Source organism: Martes martes, assembly GCF_963455335.1.
Source record: "Martes martes genome assembly, chromosome: 10".
In the NCBI taxonomy this organism is placed as follows: domain Eukaryota; kingdom Metazoa; phylum Chordata; class Mammalia; order Carnivora; family Mustelidae; genus Martes; species Martes martes.
The window spans coordinates 61,792,971-61,813,314 of record NC_137898.1 but is presented as its reverse complement, the minus strand read 5'-3'; the positions used below and the strand labels follow the sequence as shown (position 1 = coordinate 61,813,314).

At 41.6% G+C, this 20,344-nt stretch overlaps 1 protein-coding gene across 2 annotated transcripts in view; it reads right to left on the bottom strand.

Moving 5' to 3' along the window:
• GVQW3 (GVQW motif containing 3) overlaps nt 1–19,961 on the bottom strand; it is a 51,548-nt gene extending 31,587 nt beyond the window's left edge. Inside the window, exons 1-2 of one of the 2 annotated variants that reach the window (XM_080817818.1) lie at nt 18,426–19,961; nt 16,769–16,875 (exon numbers count right to left, since the gene is read on the bottom strand). In XM_080817818.1, coding sequence (XP_080673944.1) covers nt 18,846–19,478 — 633 coding nt within the window. In that variant the 5' untranslated portion in view covers nt 19,479–19,961 and the 3' untranslated portion in view covers nt 16,769–16,875; nt 18,426–18,845. The remainder of the gene's footprint in view (nt 1–16,768; nt 16,876–18,425) is intronic. The other variant, XM_080817819.1, reaches the window with a different exon arrangement.
• Nucleotides 19,962–20,344: the final 383 nt, after the last annotated feature.

The following is a 20,344-nucleotide window of genomic DNA, read 5'->3' as shown; positions in this document are numbered from 1 at the left end:
CAGGAATTTCACACTTAGCTATAGATCCTGAGAGCTGCAGGCTAGGGGTCCACCGCACACCAAGAAGAAGGAGATGGGGCTTCAGTCCCAGCCAGGTGAGGAAGCTGGAACGGAGCCCCCTGCCTAAAGCCCTGACATTGGAAGCTCCGCCCCCATCCGCGCAAAGGAAACTGGGAAAACCGTGCCCCAGCATTAGTGAAGTTTCAGGAAGCTTGATGTCTGAAGAAGTCTTAGGTGGGGAAAAATGACACTCACGAGAACTAAAAACCCTAACCTCTGCCAAATGCATATGGGGGTCTAAATTTACTTTGCCTGTATGCACAGGCACCAACTGAGATAAATTAACATAAAAATTGGGTTAGGGCTGAAGTAAGACCTATTAAAATTCTTAGGTCAGAGCTGATGGTGTATTCAAGATAGCCCCTTAGGGATGCTTAACAATCCAGGGCTTGAGGGATCCACTAGGAAAAACAACTCCCACCAAAGGTGCTCACAAAATGTAACAAACCACCTGTGGAAAGAAATGACCAAAACGGAGCGCCAACGCACACAACTAACTAGATGGAAAAAAGGGTAAAGAGACTATGAATTCGGATGATTCAAATAGAAGGAATAAAGGCATAATAAAAAACCAGAATAGTATGAGAGAAAAGAGTTGGGAGATTTGAAAAAAGATCCACACAGAACTTCCAGAAATGAAAAACAGCCCCTGAAATAAAAAACTCAAAGGATGAGTTCAACTATGTATTAGATCTAACTGAAGAGGGAATTAGAAGACAGATTTGAGGAAATCACCCAAAATAAAGTAAAGACAGAAAGAGGCAGAAGAGCTGAATGAGAGTTTAGGAGATATGAAGGATAAAAAGAGGAAGTCAAGCATATGCCTGATAGGAGTTCCAGAAAGATTTAATAGAGGGAACAGTAGAAAATCATTATTAAAAATACTATAGCTATAGTATAGTACTATAGCTATTAGTAAGGGTTCTCTAGAGAAACAGAACATATGTGTGTGTGTGTGTGTGTGTGTAGATATGTATATGCGTAGATGAGCACACACACATACACATACAAAGAAATTCATTATAAGGATTGGCTTACACAACTACGGCAGCTGACAAGGCCCAAGATTTGCAGTGGGCAAGCTGGAGACCCATGAGACCCATGGTATAGTTCCACTGTGAGTTTGAAGGCCCAAGAACCAGGAGAGCCAGTGGTTTAAGTTCCCGTCTGAAAGCCAGCAGGCTCAAGACCCAAGAGAAGCTGATATTACAGTTTGAATTTGGAGGCCAGAAAGGGCCAATATCTCAACACAAATAGCTCGGCAGGAAGAATTCTTTCTTACCTGTTGGTTGAGGGGGGTGGGGTGGCAGGGTGTCAGCATTTTTGTTCTAGGCAGACCTGATCGGATGAGGGCCACCCACTGGGGGCGGTGGGGGGGCATTCTGCTATGTGTCCTCCCCAAACACTCTCAGAGACACACACAGAATAAGGTAGGACCAAATATCTGGGTGCCCCCTAGCCCATTCATACCCCAGTGAAACTGCAAAACCACAAGGAAAAGAAAATAAAAGCTCTCAGTGGAAAGGGACAGATTACCAAAAGGGGTGTTAACTGCAATGACGGCAGCCTTCTCATCAGCAACAATGGAAACCAAAGACAGGAGGATAATATTTTCAAAGTGTGGAAAGAGAATAAATCTCAACACAGAATTCTATACATGGTGAAATTCCTAAGTGAGAGCCAGATATTCAGACATTTTCAGACAAGCCAAGCCAATGAGTTTACCTCACACAAACTTGCTGAAAAGAGCGCTGGTGGATATACTTTGGTAAGAAAATTCAGTCCAGAAAGAAGTTACAAGGAATGTGATACAAGTGAGGTCGGGCCACAGCCAGCTCCTATTAGCCCAGAGAGCCAACTGCTAAAAATTTTAGCAGTGTTGAGAATTGGTTGTTAAACATGGTCATTATTCAGCATTAGATTATATAAACTTACAATTAAATGAGTTATTTTTTAAAAAGGTTAAAAAATCCTCACAATGCATCACTTCCTAATTATTTGGCTACAGTGTTGCTATTATCTACATTCTTGAGGTAATTTCTATCTCCTATACCTATACAGTAGAAGGAATATAGAATGGTGTGTTACTCCGCATTTCTTTCCCTTCCTCATAATTCAGAGATGTCATGATGGCAATTTGAGTATTTACACCCCAGAGATCAACAAATGCTACAAACCAGAGCTCCCCTTACCCCTTACCACGTAAGAGCTGGTTGCTAAATATCAGCACACCACTGAAAACAAGAAATAAGTTTCCACTCCTAGGTGTATATCCAAGAGAACTGAAAATATATATCCACAAAAAGACTTGTACACAAAAGTTCATAGCAGCAGTATACATAATAGCTAAAGGGTGGAAACAATTTAAATGTCCATCAACTAATGACTAGTAAATAAAATACGGTTTATCCGTACAATGGAATAGTATTCAGGCATAAAAAAGAATGAAGTACCAATACGTGCCCCAACATGGATGAACCTTGAAAACATCAAGCTACTTGAAAGATGCCAGAATGAAAAGCCACATATTACATGATTCAATTTATATGAAATTTCTAGAATAGGCAAATCCGTAGAGACAGAAAGTAGTTTAATGGTTGCTAGGGACTGGGGATAGGAGGGAATGGGGAGGGAATGGAAAGGGACTGGTAATGGATATGGGATTTCTTTTGGGGATGATGGAAATGTTCTAAAATCAGATATTGCTGATGGTTGCACAGTTTTGTGAACATATTAAAAAACTATGGAATTGTACACTTAAAGGGGGTGAATTTCATTGTATGTGAATTATATACCTATTTTTAGGATTTATTTATTTTTTAAAAACTAGGTTTTTAAAAAAAGACTTACTTATTTGAGAGAGAGAGAGCATAAGCGGCGGAGAGGGAGAAGAAGAGAAGAAGATTACCCGCTGAGCAGGAAGCCCAACATGGGCTCAATCCCAGGATCCCGGGATCATGACCCGAGCCAAAGGCAGATGCTTAACTGACTGAGCCACCCAGGCACCCTAAGATTTATTTATTTATTTTAGAGAGAGAGCGTGGAGGGTCAGGGTAGGGACAGAGGGACAGGGAGAGAGAAACTCAGGCAGACTCTGTACAGAGCATGGAGCTGGACGTGGAGACTGATCTCATGATCCTGAAGTCAGACTCAAATCAAAACCAAGAGTCAGATGCTTAGCAGACTATACCACCCAGGTGCCCTGTGAAATATATTTCAATAAAGAAACGGCACCGAAGAAAGGTAGGCAAAGAAATTAATATGCAGGCCTGTAAATCCAAATAAATGTTGGCTATTAAATCATCTAAATGGGGGGGTGTTAAAAGTAAGTTAGAACCAAAAAACTAAAACCCAAATTACTTGGAAGATAAAAGGGGGTAGAGATCAGAACTGAAGAATTCTAAGGATCCTAAAACCTTCACAATGAGCTAGAGATGGTAATTAACATTGTTAACTCAAGTATGCACATTAATAATGTAAGAACATCCACTGAAGGAACAGAATTAGAATGTATAACTTCCAAATCACTCATGAGAATAAAAAGGGAGTAAAGAAAACAACTAAACCAAAGACAGGACAAAAGAATAAAGCAAACACATGGTAGGCAGACACCTAACCAAGTCACCCAGGTGCCCTACAGGCATATACTTAGGGACAAAAGGGATAGTTCATCAGGAAGATATGACCTAGAACCTCTCTGTACCAACTGGAAACACGCCTCCAAATATATAAGATTATGAGGAGAAATGGACAAACCCATATACTGAGAATTAACACATCTCCCTCAGCAGCTGATGGAGTAAGCTGATGAAATATTTGTACGGCTATAGAAGATTTGAAGAACACAACAGTCAAGCCTTTTCATCTTTCCATACACACACTCTTGGCCTCGAAAGTTCCTTCTCACTATTGCTACACACTGAGTCAATTGCCAAAATTTGTGGATTCTTACAGTACAGTGGGTTGGTTCTGTGCCAACCCCCTTTCATCCTTAGCTATTTCTTGGCTCAGGCTTTAGTTGCCTCTTCCCTGAACCACTGTAATTGTCTTCTAATTGAACCTCCCCCCATATTTATAGAGAATCACCCAAATGACTTGTGGTTCAGTAGTTTCATTTTGATGCTATACATTTTATTTTTGCAATAAGCCAGACTAAAGGTATTGTGATATTTCAGTCACAGTGGAAGCACTTTTACTATACTGAGCTCTAGTATGAAGTTATTGGCTATTTGGAGGAATGGTAAAGACAAAATCCTAGGAAACTTCCTCTGGCTGGTATATTATTCCAGGTACATACTGTATTCTCTTTATGAGGAATCTTGTGGGGAGGCGATTCTGAAATCTGTACTTTTCCTGTCCAACCAATTTGTTTATATTTTATGGGCACTGAATCATGTATCTGATATTTCCACTTTGCTAGGGTCACTAGGAAACTTACAGATTTGCTGGCTGCTTTTAACAAGTATATAAATAACTAATATTTATTGAATACAAGTTTTGAACCAAGCACTGTCCCAAATGCTTTACGTGTTTTAAGCTATTTAACCCCCATCTCAGGCCAATGAAATATGACCATTATGGGCCCCATTTTAAGATGAGGAAATTGAGGCACAGAAAGGTTATATAGTTGGCCCAGGATATACAGGTAGTAAGATGGTGAGCCAGAATTCATACCCAGGCAGTCTTGTTCCAGAGTCTATACTCTTAACCACAATATGACATCACCTTTTAAAATCTTATGATATGCCTGCCTTTGTGCTAATCATAGCCCTTGGCTCCATTAATTTCCTATGCATATACTGTGGCTTCTGGCTAAGATGATGTAGTAACAGGGACTATACTTATCTCCCTATACAAAGCAGCTACAAATCTGGACAAAACATATAAAACAGTGATTTTTAAGACACTGGATATCAAGCAAGTAAAAACAGTGATCTCTGGAAAACAGAAAACAAGCGAGGTGAACCTTATGATTGTCTCTGTTTATCTCCTAGAGAGGGTTTCTAGGCCATAGGGCTGAGAGAGTAAACCCAGGTGGAACCCAGCAGTTTTCCTGAATTGAAGAGATGGAGCTATGAGTCTGGGGAGGTCAAGGTGGCAAGAGTTCACAGGGAAGACTGACAAAGAGAAGAAATAGGCACCAAAAGAAAGCTCTGGCTATCTGCTGAGGTTCCCCCTTAAGTCTTCAACATGCATGTGAGGAAAATGCCTGAGACCAGAAAGAACCATCCAAAGGAACTAGAAGGAACGATTCCCAAAGAACACACAGTTCCAGTTCCTGTTCCCAGCATTCAGAGTGGCAGGCATATTTCATATGGCATCAGATGGGCTTTGCCACAATAGTGGGGCAAAATTAGCCCTAGACTAATGTTGCCCCGATCCCATCTCACAACGTTTAAAGGTAATAGCCAAAAGCTACTTCTGAAAATTCAAAATCCCTCAACTGAAACTGACCAAGACAGCTAGAATGGATAGATTAAAAACATTAAAACAGTCACAACTGTATTCTATGTGATCAAGAAGCTAGAGAAAACGCTCAGCTTGTTAGAGACACAGAAGATGCCAAAGAGGTCCAAGTCACAGTACCCACAAACATGCTCAGTGCCCATCTCTTCGTCTCTGAATACCATTCTCCAATGAAAGGAACCAGAGTTCTTTAGAGAAATGCTTGATTGCAGATCTAGAAGAAGGAAAATACAAGATGATTCTGGAGCATGCTGAAGTACTAGAAAGTAAGGAAGTGTTCAAAAACAAAAGAATGGGAACATGTCAAAGAGATACAGAAGCCAACCCAAAAAAGCATCCAATGGCCCAAACTGAAACAATCTGAGCAACAAAGTAAAGAACATAGCATTGAATTATAATGCAAAATATCAAATAAATATACATAAGTCCAAAATGATATAAATACTGACCGAATCAATAAAGTGGGAACAAAGATTATTATTCTATACAGAATTCCAAATAACAGATACAGATATTCTCCCTTTGCAGGAGGTGGAACATAATCATTCCCCTTCCTTTGGGTGTGGACTGAACTGGGTGACTTGTTTCCAAAGAACAGAAAGGAAAGGAAAAAATAGTGTCTTTACAGTAGGAAAATCTATCAAAACTACCTTAATCAAGTGATTAAAGTGAAGGTCACCAATGATGTCATGTGGCTATCATGTGCTCTCTAATTTGATGTAATAAAAAGACCACTTTAGCTGCTATTCTTTCTCAAAACCTATAACCCCAGCTAATCATAAGAAAAACATCAGACAAACCCAAATTAAAGGATATGCTATAACATACATGACCAGTGCTCTTTAAAACATTCAATGTCATGAAAAACAAGATAAGACCGAGAAACTGTCATGGGTCTGAAAAGACTAACAAGATATTACAAGTAAATGAGATCTGATATCTTATTGATTACTGGGATAGAAAAAAATCATTATTGGAAAGCTGATGAAATCTGTATAAAGTGTGGGGTTTCATTAATAGTCATGCACAAACGTTGGTATCTTAGTTTTGGGGTAAGTGCACCACAGTAACATAACAACATTGGGAGAAATTAAAACTGGATGAGGGGCAATTTGGAAATGCCCTGTACCATCTTTGCAAATTTTCTGTAAGTCTAAAATTATTCTAAAATAAAAAATATATTTTTTAAAAAACAGGTCAAATTTCTTGAGATGGAAATCACTGTATTTGAGATGAAGAATCCACAAAATGAGATTAAAATAGAGTAGACATTTCAGAAGAAGGCATTAGTAAATTTGGGGACACAGCAATAGAAACTAAAAGAAAGAGAGGAAAAAAAAGAAAAAAATTGAACAGGTATCAGTAGGTTATTGGACAATTCAAGCGACCTACTATACATGTGATTGGTGCCCCTAAGGGAAGGAGGGGCAGAGAAAATATTTGAAGAAATATCATCCATAAATTTCCTGAATTTGGTGAAAAGTTCTGGCCCACAAATCTAAGAAGTTCCATGAACCCCAAACACAAGCAACACAAGAAATACTATACCAGGGTATATAAAATCAAATCACTAAACTCAGTAATACAGAAGAGGTCTTAATACAGAATACAGTAATACAGAAGAGCAGCAAAAGAGGAAACAGTACATATAGAGGAACAAAGATAAGAATTACAGCAGAAATAATGCAAGCCAGAAGACACTGGAGCAAAGTCTTCAAGGCACAGGAAAAAAACTGTCAACTTATAATGTGAAAATATCTTTCAATAACAGATGTGATGATGGGAAAAGAAGAATCTTTTCAATAAATTGTGCAGGAGTAACTGGAAATCAACATGCAAAAGAATGAAGTTGGACACTTACTTTATGCCTTATACAAAAACAAACTCAAAATGGATCAAAGACCTAAATATAATATCTAAAACTATAAAATCTTGGGAGAAAATATAGGGACAGATCTTCATGACTTTGGATTCGGCAATGGTTTCTTAGCACAAAGCAAGCAAAAAATATATATATAAATAAATAAACTGGACTTCCTCAAAATTAAAACTCTTGTACAAAAGGACACTATTAAGAAAGGGAAAAGACAATCCACAGAATGGCAGAAGATATATGCAAATCATATATCAGATAAAGGTCTAGTATCCAGAATATATAAAGAACTCTTTCAACTCAACAACAAAAAGACAACCCAAATAAAAAGTGGGCAAAGGGCTTGTATAATAGACATTTCTCCAAAGATACACACATGGCCAGAGAGCTCACCAAAACATGCTTGACATCATTAGTTATTAGGGAAATGCAGATCAAAACCACAATGAGATTCTACTTCACATTCATTAGGATGGTTGGAGACATTATATATATATATACATATATATATATACACACACACACACACATACATACACACACACATATATATGTGTGTATATATATACACACATATGTATATATATGGAAAATAATATATATGGAAAATAATAATTGTCATGTATATGTCATATATATATACATATATATATATAAAGTTGTTGATGAAAATGTGGGGAAATTGGAACCCTCAGTTCATACACTGCTGCTGAAAATGTAAAATGGGCGATTGCTGTAGAAAACAGTCTGGTGGTTCCTTAATAAGTTAAACATAAGCTTACCATATAACCAAGCATTTCCATTCTCAGGTATGTACCCAGGAGAATTAAAAATAGGTGTTCAAATAAAAATCTGTACATACACACATTCATAGCAGTACTATTCATAATAATCAAAAGGTAGAAATGCAAATGTGTATCAGTGGATGAATCAATAAAGAAAATGTGGCCTATCAATGCAACAGAATATTATTCAGCCTTAAAAAGTTACGTAGGAAGTACTGATACATGCTACAACATGGATGAGTCTTGAAAACATGTTAAATGAAAGAAGCCAGACACAAAAGGCCACATATACACATGATTACATTTATATAAAAATTTCAGACTAAGCAAATCCATAGAGACAGGAAGTGGATTAGTGATTGGTTGCCAGGGCCTTGGGGTAGGGGGTGATGGGGAGTGTCTGCTTAATGGATACAAGATTTCCTTTTGGAGTAGTAAAAATGTTTTGGAACTAGACAGTGGTAGTGATTGTACAACACTGTGAATATACTAAATGTCACGGAAATATGCACTTTAAAATGGTTAAAATGGTGAATTTTGTTATGTGAACTTTGCCACAATAAAAAAAGCAATTACCATAAAAGTCTATTCTTTTATTCATCCATCAAACATTTATCCAGACAAGCTCTATTCTGGTGCAGGGAATACAGAGAACAATCACATATGGTCTTGGCTTTTGAGGAGTTCATGGGCTGGTAAGGGAGGAAAAACATTCTGCAAACAATTAAGTTCAATTAAGTGTTAATGTTTCTTTGACATTAAGAGTGTGTATGTACATTCAGGATGGCTGCTTTGCCATTGCAGAGAACAGCAATGGTAAGGTTAAGGCTCGAGTGCTGAGTAGGAGTTTGCTGGGTGGATGGCAGCAGCAAGGAATTCCAGGCAGAGGGTGTGACGTGGAAGTTCAAAAAGCTGGGGTCCAAAAGACACCAGCTTTCAGTAAACACCAAACCATACAGCACATGTGCAGCAGTGTGAAGGATGGGCTTCAGGACAGTGAGGTGACAGGTGGGTAACCACCTCAATCTGGTCTCAGCAGGTGATAACTAAGAAATGTAAGGATAATGACATGGACCCCACTGGACATGAGGGTTCAAGAAAGTGTGATGCCATGATTAGGCCACTTGGTGGGTGGTGGACACTGCATGGCCCTAAGGTGGGTCTGCAGGACATTCTGTTCTCAGGGCACATCCAACCAGAATTTACTCCCCTCCTCCCCATCTTATGTATTCTATTTTTAATGATTTTTTTTTTCATTTGAAACCTACTTCCCTTTTCCTTGGGCTTCCTCTGTTTTCCTGTTTAAAATATGTGTTACTATGGAAATGTCATGGCACAGTATAATGGCATTTACAAGTGAAGTGTAAAGAATTTTCAGAACATCTAGAAATATAAGTCTATGGTTTAGGAATATAAACCCTAATGATGTGATAGCATTCACGCCTATAGACACTGTGTCATAAATATAAACACACCCGGAAATTTGAGACAGCATAGAGGAGATAGTTAAGAACTTTATTAGGATTTATGTGCCCAGATTTTAAAAATATATATGAGAAATATTAAAAACATAAAACCTAACACACTACTTGGGAAGGACATCTGGAAAAAATGAATGACAGAATGCCAGCATTTACTTATGAATATGCACCTCTGGAACAACCAGAGGGCCTGGACACACCAATGAAACTTGGAAAAAACTTTGTCCTACTTCGATGCTTTAAATACATTCCCTAGGGGCACCTGGGTGGCTCAGTGGGTTAAACCTCTGCCTTCAGCTCAGGTCATGATGTCAGGGTCCTGGGATCGAGCCCTGAATGGGGCTCTCTGCTCAGCGGGAAGCCTGCTTCCCACCCACCCCCGTCTCTCTGCCTGTCTCTCTGCCTGCTTGTGATCTCTCTCTCTCTCTCGTTCTCTCTCTCTCTGTCAAATAAATAAAATCTTAAAAAAAAAAATTCCCCCAAAATTGCATGTAAATCAACTGTTGGTAAGTCATATTTATCAAATGGGATGTTGACTGCTATTTCAAAGATATCTTAACAATGTATATGTTAGTAAAGGCAATTATTACCAGTGGAGTAATGGAAAAAAATTCACTGGGCTGAGTGAAATTCAAGGTCCTTCATTATTATCCTGGCTCAGCCACCAGCTAGATGTGTGATTCAAGAAAAGTCACTCAACCTCCCGGTGCCAATTTCCTCATCTAAGCAGAACTGTAATTCTGAATTTTCACTTATTAGGTTCTTAAAGCAAGGTTCAGGGGGACTGGCCCACAGCCCAACATCCAGTTTCTTCTGAGAGGTACAACTTCACACCGAATCCTGGGATGGTATAGCCAGCAGGCCAGTTAACTATTGTTCTGTGTTTTTCCTCTTTAAACTCAACTTTCTCGTTCCCACAATCACCCTATGTGTGATCTTTCTAACTTTCTGTCCTGGATTCTTTATAAAAGCTTGTTCCTTACAGCCGTCCTCTGGGAAAGATGGACAATCTATGGCGGGAGCCCATTTTCAGTGGTCCTTCCACCTCTGGCCCTTTCTCCATGCCACAAGGCTGGGCACAGCCTAAGGGCAAGGGCCCAACCCTCTTTGCCTCAGGCGGGCCCAGACCTGAAGGAATTCACTAAGTGAATGCTCACTGTGTTCCTGGAGGAAGATGAGGCAGAGAAATGGGTCTGGTGAAATACCTGAACTTTAGGGGTGAACTTTTGGCTGCTGTTATCCAACATTCCTGAACCTTCCAAAATTTCCACAATGGGGCAGAAATATAAACATACCACAAGCATTAAACCCTCCTTTTCCTGGCTTTCTGTCAATGTCCTGGCCTCCCACAAATAGCGCAAACTTTGCCCAGTTCACCAGCATTGGGAACAGGACATGGGGAACACATCTTTAACAGAAACAGCCATGACAGCCTCTGCATCTGTTCTGTTTAAACAGCAATGACACCACGCCATTTGTCTTTGTGGACCTAACACCTGCCATCTAGTCCCAGGCCAAGACCCCTGCCAACTGGCTTCAGAAAAGGCCATCTATCATGTTTAGGCACCACCTTGATTAATCTGCTATACAGGAAGGTACAAAACATAACTGTAAGAATTATTTGTCTTAAGCAAAAACAGGTTTAGGCTTTATTAACTGGCAAGAGCTAGAAGGCAATGGGTCAGGCTTTGCCAATTATTGCCATTTTGTAGAGTAATTCAAGAGCCGTTAGGAAGACTAAAGAACCAAAGGAAATCCTTATCTATTTAGTTCTTTATCGCATGCCAGGTCTTGTGCTGGGGGACACCTGCGTTAAAGTAAGCCTCATATCTAATAATCACTATCTAACATGCTATATTCTTGCTCTTGCCTGTCTCCCCCACTTACATGTATGCTCCGGAGGAGGAACATTTTCTTGTCTCGTTTATTGCCGTATCTTCCTTGTTTAGAACAATGTCAGATACACGTAAGCAGTTGATAAATATGTGTCGAACCAACAAAACGAACAAATCTACGAGATGAGTGTTATTATTCTCCTTTTACAGATGAGTAATTGGGAGTGCTCTGAGGATGCAAAATGAAAGGCACATGGGTCGTTAAGGAGCCAGTACCCATTCTTGCTCTTCTGTTCTTTCTACCCACCAAGAGACTTACACTTTGACCTTGAAGAACTATCTCAGCTTGACAAATCTATGCATGCCCAAAAAATATGTACATATACTCATTTGAAAGTCTGAAATCTTACCAAAGAGGTATATTTGGCATTTTTAAGGATAAACATTTTACTAAAGCAACAATGAAGGACAGATTTTCCCAAGATAAAGACCATTTCACCTATGGATAGGCATTATCTACATCATTTCTCACTTTAAAATCCCGGGACATGTTTACTCTTCAGACACAAGCAAAAAGCACAGCAATTCTGGATTCCATCGAAATCACATTTGCAAACTTTAGTTTTGTAAGTTACAATGGTAAGATGACTAATGATATGCTTCGGAATTCTCAGGGTGGGATACCAAATATTCCCATGTACATCCATGCTGCGTGAGCATCCCGGTATGAGAGGAGGTAGGCCTGGCCCATCAAAAGCCATTCCTAGTCTAACAAAACCATGTGGAAGGCTCAAGGATTCTTCAGAGAATCAGCTGTAATAAAATCCATCTTGAGAATACTCACTTTGTATGAAAGAATGCAAGAGTGAGGTTACTTTTGCTTGGGAGAGTATTTCCATATCCTTTCCCATTGTCAGAACATACTTGATCCATACGTGCTCTTTTATTTATCTAGGATTACATAACAGGAGCACGCCACTCACGGTAACTTCCCATAACACTTCGGCCTTTTTTTTGGTAGGGATTCTGGTCCCTCGCCTTCTCCTCTGCAGCAGGCCCTTTTCCCTTCTTACTACCGATACAGTATCACACAACCTCCACGTCCTCCCAGGCTGTTAACTGTTCGAGGACCAAATTAGTGGTTTGGCTTGTCTCCATTGCCACCTTTTGGTGCTACTGTTTTATTCTGATGGTAGAGGTGGTAAGTAATATTTTGTAGAAATTTTTAGAAAGAGAAGAAACAGAGAAATTAAGAAAACACTTATAACCAAGCCACCCAGAGTTAGCACACCCATTCCAGTCATTAAAAAAAAAAAAAATTTTCGGATTTATATATACTATTTTGTGTACCAGTCTTTTCACTTAACATTACAAGCATTTTGCCATGCTGTCTTAACTGTTCATAAACATTAATTATAATGACCGCATAATAGTCTTTTATACAGTCATACGGTAATTTATTTAACCAATTTTCTACTGTTGGACTTCTGGATTGTTAAGTATAAATTCTGCCCACATTTTAGACTATTTCTTTAGGACAGAGTCCCAGAAGCGGAATTAGAGGATCAGAAGATATAAACATTTTTAAAGCTCCTGATAGATACTGCCAAATTGCTTTTTAGAAAGCTGTTGCCAATTTACACTTCTAACATTGCCAGAGTGTTTCTGTACCAATCCAGATCGGCCTAAAGGATAATAAAATTTAAGTAGAACACACAGTCCTCAAGCTATTCATGCAGCCGGAGAGCCTTCATGACCACAGCACAGAGGCCTATGGCAAAGGTCAGACCTATTGCTGGGTATGCAATTAACAATGAGTTCGTGTGAGCACATAGGGCATGAAAGAGGAGCTGTACCAAAGTAGAGAGTAAAGGAATTAGATGTCAGACTGTCGGATCTAAGGCCTGGGTCTGTTTCGTCCATTGCTGCACCCAGCACACAGGACAGTGCCTGGCACATACAGTCACACAACAGAAATGTGTTGAATTAACACAGACTCTTCTTTCAGACGCATTTTTCCCCCCCAGTAGCTGTAGGAGTTAGTCACTCCTGGATTCAAGGGAAACTTGACTGGTTGGATTATAAATACCCTTGTCAACATCTGTCCGATCCTGAGATTCCACTTCAGTTTTAGAAAATCGGTTTAACTGAAGGTGACGCCATAAGGCTCTCTTTAGGGGAAAAACAAGTAAACACATCTGAAAGGTACACCCTGGGCACCAGCACGCAGAGAAGTATATGATTCAGTGAGTGTTGTCACCTCCACAGTAGTCACTTCCACAGGTGAGAATGTAAACTCGTTCAAGTGCTGCCCATGACCATGGTGATTTTGGACCCACCTTCAGTTCATTCAGTTACCACACTGTTTGCAACTCTGAACTATCTGCAGTATTGCCCAAACTGAGATATTATAAGTGCATAATATAAGTAGTAGTTTGCATAATAACCATTTTTAATCAATATGGTTGAGATAAACTAGTTCATTCTCCTGGCATTGTTAAGATTCCCTTCAATATTCCATAATTTTTATATAATAAACTGTCAGACACTGCTGGATCAATATGGCATTAACAACGTTATTGATGGAAAAGGACCAATCTTCTGTCATTTTGTATATACACTTTATATACATTGGACCAGGTAGGCAAACTATGGTCCCTGGGCCAAATCTGGCCCACCATCTGTTTTTCTCTGGTATGTAAGCTAAGACGTCTAAGAATGGCTTTTCACATTTTTAAAAACAGTCAAACAAAATCAAAATAGTATTTTGTAACATGTGAAAATTATATGAAACTCAAATTTCAGTATCCATAAATAAAGGTTTATTAGGACACAGCCACGTTTATCTGTTTCTGTATTAGCTAGGTCTACTTTTGCAACAATATAATGCTGAGCAGTTATTAAACAGACTGTATGGCCCACAAATCCTAAGGCATTTCCCTTATGGAGGAAATTTGTTGACCCTTTCACTAGACCCAAGGGTCCTTAGAGGTACTGAAGTTTCCCACTACAAATTTTTTATTTCTAGATATTAATACTGGGAGAAGGGTGATGAAACTGGGACAGTATTTGCAAGGATCTGATAAGGCAGAGACTAGAGAAGATAAATACTTTTGATTGCTTGGGATACTGTGTAGAGGCCGGTAAAATCTGAGAGGTCTGATCCAACCAAGAAGCAGTTGGAGAATGCAGGGTTGCATATACAGTTCCAGTAGCAAAGGAACATCTTGCTAATTGAGCTACACAGAACCCTGGTGAGACCCAATCCCAAGAAGCCTAGTGAGCCTTGCTGACAAGGTGTTCTGCAAACAGCAGGCTAGGTAGCAGTGTATGAGATGCAGAGACAGACAGTTCTCCAACAGTAGCCTCCTCCTTTACTAGATGTCCTCAAGTCAGTTGGTACCCAAATTGATCCAGACATCTCCATGGGCAAATCTGAACTCGTAAGAAATGGATCTGAAAGGAAGGCTCTGAAAAGCAGGTCCCAGGTACACATTCTTCCCAAACAATAACATTTCAGTGAGGATTCAGAGCAAGGGGCAGAATCCAGAAGACTACAGAGCTTCCCATGTTTTTTTGAAGTCAAAGATTGGTGAATATTCTCTCTGTTTTTGCTCATTAACAGTGGGGCAAGTGGAAGTAAGGTAGGGAGGGGTGATGGGTGGAGGAAGAATTAGATAAAATCACTGATGGGATGATCTTCCCTGGAAGGTGTCTACTCTCCTGGACTTCCAGCTGTGGAATATAATATTCCATATGGATTTTGAACCAGAATGGGATGAGGAGAGAGATCAGTCTGAAAGCCAAAGAGATTTCATTAACTGTGTGCTGAGCTTGAGAATTACAGTCAAGGTTTGCAGATGGCCAGCTCTCCTCCTAATGTCCTACAGAGAGCCAGGCTTCATCTTCTACATTTAGGGGAGCTTACCCTGAGAGAATGGGATTTGGATGTTGTATTTCTGAAAAACATTCATGACTCCTGAATACCTGAGATAACCGAACTGCCTCCTTAAGCAACTTGTAAAACTGATTGCCTCTTGGGAGTGGAACCACTGGTGGCTAAGGGTGGGAAGGAGCTGCTTCCTCTTCCTGGTCTGTCTCTTAGATAAAACAAAAACAAGAACACATCCCTTCATGTTGTCCCACCCTGCTTCTTGAGGTTAGGAAAGCAACTTAGGGACAGACAATTTCCCTACTCAAGACTATGGGGCTGAAGTGGGGAGCTGGAAAAAGGATAAAAAATTAGAGAGTTGCAAGTTGAACAGAAAATCCTGACCAAAAGGGAGGGAGGTGTGATCCTGAACCAGAAAACAAAGCACCAGTATAACAGAGGAGAACAAGCAAACTGATAGAGAATAAACAGAGGTGTGTTAAGAAAAGCCAAGGACAAGAGCCTGGGGGATAATGATAAGTGGATTCTTGAGACTCAGGAAACCTGTGGGGCAGGTGGAAGTCCAAGATGTAGTTCAGGGTAAATTTTGTGTCAGTGATAAAACAGATTTGGTGGGGGGCACCTGGGTGGCTCAGAGGGTTAAGGCTCTGCCTTCTGCTCAGCTCATGATCCCAGAGTCCTGGGATGGAGCCCTGCATCAGGCTCTGCTCAGCAGGGAGCCTGCTTCCCTTTCTCTCTCTGCCTACTTGTGATGTCTGCCAAATAAATAAATAAAATCTTAAAAAAAAAAAAAAACAGATTTGGTGGGTGGGTGGGCACATGAGGGATACTGTCATATAAGAATTCTCCTGTCTGGGGATAATCATAGGAGCTCATGCTCTGGCCTGGGGCTTAGTGATTCTGGGCAGCCATGTATGGATAGTTTACTGCGGGATGAGTGTTCAGGCAGAAATTTTACTTCCCCAAATCTGAGCCATCTTAGGGTCTATTTCTTTTTTTTTTTTTTTTAAGATTTTATTTATTTTTTTTGGAAAGAGAGAGAAAGCGAGAGAGTGAGCCTGAGCTGGGGCAAGGGGCAGAAGGAGAGGGACAAGTAGACTCTCCACTGAGCACGGAGCCAGATGTGGGGCTTGATCCCAGAACCCTGAGATCACAACTTGAGGGGAAAGCAGAGACTTAATCAACTGAGCCACCCAGGCACCCCGGGTCTATTATCATTTCATTGAGTATTTCCTGGGAAGCCTTGCAAACGGGTAATTGGTTTAGGGAGAGCCATAGTTCAACCTGACTAGTACTCAGCACATGATCTAAAGTAAACAATTAAGTCCTTTTCATTATAGATACTAGTAATATTTCGAACTCACATTCTTGATTACCTGCTTCTGGTTGTTGTGTCCAAACCCTGTCTGGGCCAGCAATGCTTCTGGTACCCTATGCTCCAGCATGGTCTTGGTCCAACATCTTTGGAAGGCTCACTCCAGCCCTGTTCACAGAACAGGAATAAGTCCAGAAATAAGTTCTCTCAGGTTGGAGATAAGGCCTTGAGATACTGTTGTAGGATCCTGGCACGGCCAAGGAGCATACAATTTTCCAACAATTACCACTGAGCCTACCAAGGATTAATGTGAGGTTTAGCCACCAAGTTGCAATAGCCAGCTATGGGGGCTTTGTTCCAGAAGTGCAGGGTCCCTGGTGGCAAGTGCTTGTGGGTAACCAGGGCCTCACCTGATGTGGAAGATGTAATGGTCCTGAGACGGAATGCCTACAAATGGCTAAGCATGTAGAAATCTATAAGCTGTTGTTTGGTTTAAGAGTTCTCTTGCACAAGAACTTTTATTTGTGGGATAAGGTCTAGGTTTCAGGGTGCTTCAAAACTGACAGGTATTAGTGGGAACTTGTCATTTTTTGGAGGAGATAGAGACAGTGAAAGAACAGAACTAAACATAACTGTGTTAAATAAATAAGTGTTGGGCTTCTATCAACCAATATGGTTTAGTAACTTACTAGTTAAATAATAGGGACTGTTACCCATAAAAATCCTTGGGTAAAACACAGACATTGGCTAATCTTGTGAAATGCTCTAACCATCCCTCCACTGCACCTTCGTCAGGTATTTCTGAGATGTTTCCAGTCTATTGGAAGCCACTTGGGAAGAGTTCCATTCCATAAATCCTTGCAGAGAGGCAGAAAGAGATAAAAAAAAATTCTAAACTTGCAGAACTTTTTGCGGGGGAGGGCGTGGTTGATGGGAAAACTAGATAATCAAGTAAGTGAGTTATTATAAACCTATCCACAGATTCAGGGGAAGCAATTTATAAACTTATGGCATAGTTAGGGCAGAGGAGAGGAAGCAAATTATCCGAAATTATTCATCTTGTACAATAAACACCATTATCTTCCTCCAGACTTTGCTATTTCAGCCAACAGTGCCATCACTTTCATATCAATGCAGGTTCAAAGAGTCAGGCAATTCCACCTGCTTTGGGAAGCTTTCCCTAATTTCCTAACCTCCTGTCTCACCCTTCTTTATGGATCCAGTCAGGAATCATCTCATCTGGATGTCCACCCAGCCAGCCCTTGATGATTTTGTTTTATACCTTCACAGTGACAATGCCCAGCAGCATTCTAAAAACTGCATGTGCTCAAAAGCCACCTGACTATGGTAGGCATTAGTTACTAAAAACAGGCTGCTGTGTGGAAATCAGCACATAGGCAGCAGACTCCCTTAAGTCAAGGTCTAGAGTATCACTTCGTCTTCTCCTCACACACTGCGGCCTGGGACTAAGTCCACTGGCTTCTATTTTCTAGGACCAAATCCTCCTCTTCCAGCAGAGGGGATACACAAGTAAGTGGGGGTCTAGGGCACGGGACTCATGAAACGAATCCAGCTTTTCTGTAAGAGATAGGTGTGTGAGAAGGTGAGTATAGGTGGCCAACCCCTGAGTACTGAGGGGCTCCCACTGAGTTTTTTGGGCTGGATAAGCCCTTAGCAATGCTCACTAGGTCAGCATGCCACTACCTTCTGTACCATACCTCAGGTCCTGCCTGTGAAGCAGGCTGGAACAGTAGGCCTTCTTTTCAGGTCCTCCCATACTATGCCATCATGGACACAGAAGGACTCCAGGAGGTCCTGTTCCCACCTTTCAGTGGTATGATCCCCTGAGGCAGAATGTTGAGAACACAGGAACACAACAGCCACAACAAGCTAAGGCCTGGGCAGTGAGGAGATCCAAACTTTAACAAGCAAAAGACATCAAGAAACAAGCAAGTACCAGAGGTCAACAGGCAAAGTTCCTCAAAACCAGAAGACGGCCCAGTAGTCCAACAAGGGTAAGTAGGAGGGTGGTAACATGTGGGAAAGAGTGATAAAGACTGAAAATGGATGAGCAGCAAATGAAGGTGCCTAACTGTGAGGCAGCTTTCTAGCTCAGGCTCAGCTATCTCACATTCCTTTTACCACGGGGTGAACCAGTCCTGAGCTGCCCTGATGGGAAGGCTTGTTGATGATGAAGCCTGCAGAAGGTGGTTGGCAGGGTAGTGGTTTGGGGGATGGGATACAGGCAGAGGTATCTTCCCACCAGCTTCACACTCGAGATGAGCCCGTGTTTCAGAACTTGTTATCTTTTTCCTTACACACAAGCTATTTTTCCTCATTTCCTTTGAAAGACCAGACTGAAAGTCAAATCTCTGAGGCTTAGGTTCATCCTTCAAAATACCTGATACAACTTTTGCAGATATTTTCCTCATATTTAAGTTCTCTTTCAAAATGAGTCTAACGGTTTCTTTATCTAAATTTAACTCTTCGGCCATCATCCTCACGGTCAGCCGCCTGTTTGAACAAACCAAGTCCTTGACCTTCTGGATATTTTCATCCGTCCGGTGGGTGACTGGACGACCACTTCGGGCGTCATCTCGGACATCTTCCCGCCCTTCTTTAAACCTTTTGTGCCAGTCGAAAACTCGGGCCCTTGACATGACTTCATCTCCATAAGCTTCTTTTAAAAGGTGGTGGGTCTCACTTGCGGACTTGTTCAATTTCACGCAGAATTTGATACTAATCCTTTGTTCTAGATAGCGGTCACTCATTCTGGCACTTAAACAGCACACGAAAGTGAAAAGACCACAGCTGCAAGGGGAAGAGAGTGGAACCAATTTTTATAGGGCTGCAAGTGGAATCATGTCGCTCGTAACGATCCTCCAGAAGCCTCACCAGGGAAGAGTAACTGCTTCTCTGAGTTTTCCTCCCCCAGCTTCCGGTTGAGGCTGGGGAAGCCCGTCCTGAAAAGCTAACAGGGCTTAAGAGTAGCTGCAAAACTGGGGAAAATGAAATCTCCTACACGTCTCCGTTCAACTTGTGCACGCAGGTCTGCGGAAAGTGGGCAAATCAGTCAGCAAGGTCTTTCGATTCCGCGGCCCTTCACGGCTTATGGCGATTTCTGCAATAGAGACCTAAGTGGTGGCAACGTAAGCAAGCAAGGAGAGATATAACGTGCAAGCTCGCCGCCCCAGGTCTGCGGAAACCCCCGCACGCCAAACCTACCGACGGTGCCGGGGGCTCTCCAGCTCTAGAGTCCCGGGAGACATGCCCGCATGCGCAAAGCCATCTCCTGGCGGGGTAGGTTGTGCGCACGCGCACTGCGGCAGCCCGCACCAGGCCTCGCCTCCACCTCGCCACACCCGGGCCGGCGCGCTTCTTTGCGCGTGCCCGCCTGCGGAGAAGTCGGCGGAAAGGAGGGGGCGGGGGAGGAAGGCTGAGGGAAGAGAGGGCACCCCCGGGCGCCAGGGTGCATTGTGGGAAGGAGGCGGCAGCGTCCCGGGCGGGCGGGAGGTGCACCAGCGGCAGCGGCGGCGGCGGCGGTAAATCCTCCCGGCCACTCACAGCACTGTGGAGCCGCGTCCCCAGCCCGGCCTCGGACCGCGGCGCCCCTCCTGCCCCTCGCGGCTTCTCTCCC